Source organism: Meleagris gallopavo, chromosome 9 (assembly GCF_905368555.1).
Source record: "Meleagris gallopavo chromosome 9, MGAL_WU_HG_1.1, whole genome shotgun sequence".
Taxonomy (NCBI): domain Eukaryota; kingdom Metazoa; phylum Chordata; class Aves; order Galliformes; family Phasianidae; genus Meleagris; species Meleagris gallopavo.
The window spans coordinates 5122904-5129151 of record NC_139412.1 but is presented as its reverse complement, the minus strand read 5'-3'; the positions used below and the strand labels follow the sequence as shown (position 1 = coordinate 5129151).

Below are 6248 nucleotides of genomic sequence, written 5' to 3'. Positions count from 1 at the left end.
GCGGCCCCAGGGCTGCAGCACCCTGTGAACACTGCAGGGGGCAGAAGCAGGAGAGAGCTCCTCCCGCCCTGCTGGGCTCTATAGGGTGGGCTTTGCCCCGTCCTCTCTCGCTGCTCCCGGTGCCCAGGCGGTGCACGTGCCCACGGGGAGAGCTGCCGGGAGGCGGGATCTCTCCAGCTCGGCACAGCTGTGTTATTAATTAGCACGCTTACCAGCCTGGCCGCCACATAATTAGCACATTCAGTCAGCCCAGTGCCCTGTGCCAGCTCCTGTACCTGCCTGCCAGGCTTTCCCCTCTGCACCCTGCATCAGAGCACAGCCCCATCTCGCCCCGCAGTGCCAGGCACCAGATCCCAGCCTTTGCCATTCATTCCTTCTGCCTCACAGAGGCTGAGCCACAGCTGGAAAATAGACCCCAGCTGGAACGGATTGCCTTGGGTCTGGTTTCAAACCCCACAGCGTGCAGTGAGGTTTCCTCATTTCTCAGCCCGGCTAGCCCTGCCCCGCTGGAAAAAAGGGCCATGATCGCTGCGGTTTGTCCTTGGAGCTCCTGTTCCAGGAGTTTGGAGCTGGTGGTGGGAGCTCCTCCGCTCCTCCTTGCTTGAAGATTGATTCTTGGCTCCGTCGCTTGCGAGGAAACATCTGAAAAGCTTTTAGAGCCTTGGGAAAGCAGAAGGTACTCTGAAAAGTAAGGAATCCTTAGGATTTATTATTTTTGACAATCTTGTTGTTTGGGGCCTGACTCATGCCTTTTGAATGTTTGGGACAGGCAGCGGAGGGGAGAAGTCGGTTTACTCAGCAGAGGCAGCACAGCCAAGCAGGAGCACGAGCCGGAGAGCAGCGACGGAGGGAGCTGAGGTCTGCTCCCAGCCCGGCTCCATCCCGCAGGGGCTCCGGCAGCCCCCCGTCCAGCACAGTGGGGCTGTCTGGCCCTGGCATGGCGCAGGAGGCAGCACCCGTCCTGCTGGTGTTCCTCACCAGGCTGGTGTCAGCCACGTGGCATGAAGGTGAGCACCGTGGTGGCACCGGCATGTGGGGCAATGTGTGTGAGGGACGGGAGGGGAGGAGGTGAGTGATGGGAGTAAGAAGTCCCTGCATGGTAGGGCTGGGAGAGCATTGCTACACCATGGGGTATGGGGGGGGGACACTGCCAAGGGGCTGGGAAGCACCCAGAGATGAGCAAACAGCTGACCTCATTATCACAGACTCATTTATGGGAACGGAACTTTTTTCCTGACTCCCTGCTGCTGCTGGAGCTGTTGGCCAGCAGATGTTGACCTGGATGAAGCATTCTGACCCCAACCAGGTCACGTCCAACCCCAGTGCATGCTCGCACCCTGCCCCAGCTGGGCTGGAATCCAGCTCTGGCTCAACCTCAGAAAAAAGCCCTTGTGCTGCTCTTTGCAGGGGAATTCTCCCTTCCCTGTTCCTTCTCCCTCCCTTTATTGTGCTACCTGGTACTGCTGCCTCCAGTGATGCTCCTGCCCATCTGAGATGGTCAGGGCAGTACCTGCCATGCAAAGGGAACATCTTCAAATAAATGGCACGTCTGCAAAGTAGCAGCACTGCCTTGCATTGCTTTACCCCTCTGGCCAGGCAGCTGCTTGCTGTGGGGAGCCACACAGAACCACGGTGTGCAAGCCCCATGATCAGCTCCTCTGGGGCTGCTGTACTGCATTGGCGCCAGCCAGCATGGGAAGGGCAGCAGGATAAAAGACTTTGTGGGAACAAGTGGGTGACTTAATGAGTTTGTGGGAAGGGATGGGGAGCTGCACTGTAGTGAAGTTCTTGCTGGAAAGATGTGTAATAAAGTTTCCTCCACGTGATGACATAGGAGCTGCTGGTTGAATCGGTTTCAGCTTACACTCCCCCTTCCCAAAAGCAGGGGTGGGGGGAAGGGGCAATGGGTGCTACCAGGAGCTGCCCATTTGGACAGATCAAAAATGAGCAGAGTGCAGTGAGGTGCGGTCCTGCAGCAATGGAGGAGGTGAGGAGGGGGCAGCGCCGGGGAGGACATCAGGAAAGGGGCGGAAACGTGAGCTCAGTGCTGGGGAATGCCGCGGCCGGACGGCTTACTGCGAGGCCCAGGGGGCTGCAAGGCTCAGCGCCAGCTCTCCTTGCATGCAGGCCTTCTTCCCCAGCCCCCACAACCTTCCTTCTGTCCCACTGGTCACTTCATCATTGGGGTGTTGGAGTTGGTGTGTTGGTCAGAGGGCTGATGCAAGGCCCTCACTGAGCTGTCCCTGTCTGCTGGCCAGAAATCACTGTCTGCAGCAGGGATGGCATGGGGCCAGCAGCACCAGGCAAGCTCCTCCAGCAACTTCATCCTTCACTCCAGCGTAGTGCCATGCTTCTCATCCCTTGTGCTGGGACAGGCAGGAGGGAGGTTTCCTTCCTTCCCTCCTGACCACCAAAAGGCCAGGGGTCTCTGCTAGGCCAGCACCCACTTCCTGCAGTAACCACGTCTGTCCCTGGGGCTGTTTAGTCTGCGGCTGGTGCCAGTCTGCAGGCTCACTGTCTGCCCTGCTTAACCCTTCTGCATCAAGCCTGGAAGTGCTAGGACAGCAGGACGAAGCCTGCCAAGAGGTGGGATCTCTCTCTAGGGAATTATGGGATAGTTCGGGACCGGACTGTGCTGCTGCATGAGGCAGTCTCATCACTTAGGTGCAGCCATGAAACGTCACACAGTGCCCTCATCTCACTCCTGTGCAGGGTCTGGCTACTATACTGCTGAGAGCCACACCAATGAAGTATATGTGGAAGAAGCACCCCCTGAGCCTGCCCTGGATTACCGCCGAGGTAACAGCACCTCAAGCCTGTCCCTCAGATCCCTGAGGAAACCAAGACCTGGCCAAGCTATACATACCCCTCACCTCTCTTCTCTCTGCAGTGCCCCAGTGGTGTGCCACGCTGAACATTTACCGTGGAGAGGCAACCTGCTACTCGCCCCGGGGAGGCAACTACCGCAGCAGCCTGGGGACACGCTGCGAGCTGAGCTGTGCCCGTGGCTACCGACTGGTGGGCCGCAGTGCTGTGCAGTGCTTACCCAGCCGCCACTGGTCTGGCATGGCGTACTGCCGACGTGAGTGCATCCCATTCAACGGGCTTGTTGGCCTCCCTGTGGGCACTGCCAGCCCTGGGTCTCTGCCTGCTGGCACAACCAGGCAGCCAGTCCAGCCACTTCCCTCCCCTCTTTGTTCTCTCTGGCCTAGAGATCAGATGCCACGTGCTGCCAGCGGTGCTGCGGGGCTCATATGTGTGCTCAGCTGGGGTGCAGATGGATTCCCGCTGTGACTACACCTGCCTGCCCGGCTACCAGCTGGAGGGTGACCGAAGCCGCACATGCATGGAAGATGGGCGCTGGAGTGGGAGCGAGCCAATCTGTGTAGGTAAATTCTCACCCTACTGTCCTTCCAGGCTGTTTGTGATCCGTACTGCTGGAAAGGTACTCTCCATCCTCTCTGTGCCTGCAGATGCCACTCCCAGTGCCTGACCAAGTGCTGGTGCCTTGCACCTTTGTGCTCAAGAACCATAGGCCCTGCTGCTCCCCAACGTGCTGTTAGCCACAAAGCTCAGGCTGATGGAAGGTGCAGCACTCCATGAGCAAGGCTGAGCCTGGTCACTTGATGCTAACATTATATCAGGCTTTGCTTGCTCCAGTGCCAGGCTGTGCTCAGCAGCTGTGGGATCACTGGGCACCTGGCGTACTCTTTTGCCCATTGTCCTACTCTCATGGCACAGCCCCAGCTGTTTCCCAAACTTATTCCTCCTTCCTGTGGGTAGATGTTGAGCCTCCCAAGATCCGCTGCCCCGAGTCCCGTGAGAGGATAGCAGAGCCAGGCAAGCTGACTGCTACGGTATATTGGGATCCACCTCGTGTGAAGGACTCTGCTGATGGCATCATCAAGAGGTGAGCACAGAGGCAGTGCTATTACCACCAGCCAAGGCTGGGGGCTGCACTAGGTGCCATCTGAATGCCTCTCCTGGGGAATCTAACAGAGAACCCATCTATTGAGTGCAGAGTGACATTGCGGGGTCCAGAGCCCGGGTCTGAGTTTCCTGAAGGAGAGCATGTGATCCGCTATACAGCCTATGACCAGGCATACAACCGAGCCAGCTGCAAGTTCAGGATTCGTGTTCAAGGTGAAGCGACTTCCCTCAGGCTGTAGGCTCCCCACTCTGCCCACCAGGGCTGGGCCTCAGCCCTTCCACCCCTAACCTGATCTCACCTGGCCTCCTTGTTCACAGTGAGACGCTGTCCTGTTCTGAAGCCTCCGCAGCATGGCTACCTGTCTTGCACCTCTGATGGCAACAACTACGGTGCCACATGCGAGTATCTGTGCGATGGGGGCTACGAGCGCCAGGGTACCTCCCTGCGGGTCTGCCAGTCCACCCAGCAATGGACAGGCTCCCACCCCCTCTGTGCACGTAAGTGGTACAGGGCAAGGCAGGGAATCTACCTGCAGAGATGCCCAAAGCTTAAGGAAGTTTCTGCCTGGAAGACTGGGGAAGGAGTGCAAAGCGGCATCTCTTCTTGTGCTCACACACTCTCTTGTTGCCTCAGCCATGCAGATCAACACTGCTGTGAACTCAGCAGCCAGCCTGCTGGATCAGTTCTACGAGAAACGCCGGCTCCTTGTCATCTCAGCACCCGACCCTGCTAACCGCTACTACAAGATGCAGATCTCCATGCTGCAGGTGAGCCAACATGCTATTTCCTCCTCCTTGCACCCCCATCAGCACATTCTCACCACCGCATCCCCTCCTCTACAGCAAGCCACCTGCGGGCTGGATCTGCGTCATGTTACCATCATTGAGCTGGTGGGGCAGCCCCCACATGAAGTGGGTCGCATCCGGGAGCACCAGTTGTCTGTTGGCATCATAGAAGAGCTCAGGTACCAGGGGATGGGATGCATGACTTTTCAAGCATGAGCAGCTGAAGGGAGCCATCCAAAGAGCCAGGGCAGGTGTCCCTGTGAGAACAGGGACATAGGGGGAACCCTGGGGACTGGTAAGACATAAGGTTTGGTGCCAGGCTCATAAGCAAGAGTCTGCCTCTTAAGTCTTCTCCTTTCTGCTGTACTGAGGCTAAGGATGCCCTCAGCCTGTCCTCAGTGCCTGGAGTCCAAACACAGAGGCGCTAGGCCCTTCTGGCAGCTTACAGCCTTGAGGAAGTGGAAGCCACCACCTTCAGGAGGGCCTGACGATAGCTGTGTAGGGTGGGAATGCTCAGCCCCAAGCCAGGGACCCACAGTCCTGACCAGCAGCTCCCTTCTGCACCCCCAGGCAGTTCCTGCACCTCACCCGCTCCCACTTCAACGTGGTGCTCCTGGACAAAGCAGGCACTGACCGTGAGCGCTACATCTTGCCCACCAGCCCTGATGAGCTCTTTGATTTCATCGACACCTACCTGCTGAGTGAGCAGGAGGCAGTTCAGCGGGCACAACACGGGGACCCCTGTGATTGAGGCAGCGTGGGGAGACCCCTGCCACATGCCTTGGAGGACGGACAGCTTCCTTTCTGCTTTTCTAGTCGCCCACCGTAGAGGAGGACTAGGGTCCCAAGGACTTCCAGGAGGAAGGGAGCCACTCTCAGGCTGCTCTGGCACAGGGAGGGGAGCAGGAACAAGGGCCATGTACTAGCAGTCACTGCACAACAGCCAGGAGCACCCTCTGGCCACAGTCCTGACTCAGCCTGGACCACAACACGAGATGCTGGATTTTCTCTGTTCAAACCCCAGGGCAGGAGGGAGAAGAGGAGCCCAACAGGAGGAGAGACCACAGCCAAATGAGTGCCCCACATCCTATGAAAGCTCCCAGAGCAGAAAAAGGATGGGAGAGCAGGCAGGGTGACATTACAGATGCCTCTTTTGCAGCAGCTTCACCCTCACTGTGGCCGTCCTCACATCATACACAACTTAAACCCATGCTGTCCCTGCCTGGGCTCAGCCCTGCTGGCCAGGCACTGATGCCAGGCTCCTGCCAGAGCCAGCAAAAGCCTTCAGTAGAAGCAAATGGCCCCATGCTCAGCGAAGACACCATTACAGAGGCTTATAATCTACTTGCTTCTCCTTACACCCAACATTGTGGCACCCTTCCTGGGAATTGTTTTGGCAGTAGAATATTACTTCAAAATTAATAAATTTGTAGAAAAAGTCAGTTCAGCATGGCCCCCACCAGTGTTCCCCATAACCCAACAGCTGGGGTATGATCTGGTCCGTTCTCTGCCTCTGGGTCCTAGAGCAAGCA

General features: G+C 57.6%; 1 protein-coding gene across 1 annotated transcript; it reads left to right on the top strand.

The window, feature by feature from the left end:
• The first annotated feature begins 112 nt into the window (after positions 1 to 112).
• Positions 113 to 6158, top strand: SRPX2 (sushi repeat containing protein X-linked 2). Its single transcript, XM_003208357.5, has 11 exons — positions 113 to 688; positions 770 to 1007; positions 2713 to 2799; positions 2891 to 3082; positions 3213 to 3389; positions 3784 to 3910; positions 4022 to 4143; positions 4249 to 4428; positions 4565 to 4698; positions 4774 to 4895; positions 5287 to 6158. The coding sequence occupies exons 2-11, from the start codon at positions 938 to 940 to the stop codon at positions 5465 to 5467; spliced, it is 1392 nt and encodes a 463-aa protein (XP_003208405.2). The 5' UTR covers positions 113 to 688; positions 770 to 937; the 3' UTR covers positions 5468 to 6158.
• Positions 6159 to 6248: the final 90 nt, after the last annotated feature.

Coding starts and splice junctions, on each gene's coding strand:
- SRPX2 (XM_003208357.5), top strand. CDS start 938: ATGGCGCAGGAGGCAGCACCCGTCCTGCTGGTGTTCCTCACCAGGCTG. Junction 3,390..3,783: donor GAGCGAGCCAATCTGTGTAG/GTAAATTCTCAC, acceptor TCCTGTGGGTAG/ATGTTGAGCCTCCCAAGATC. Junction 4,896..5,286: donor GGCATCATAGAAGAGCTCAG/GTACCAGGGGAT, acceptor CTGCACCCCCAG/GCAGTTCCTGCACCTCACCC.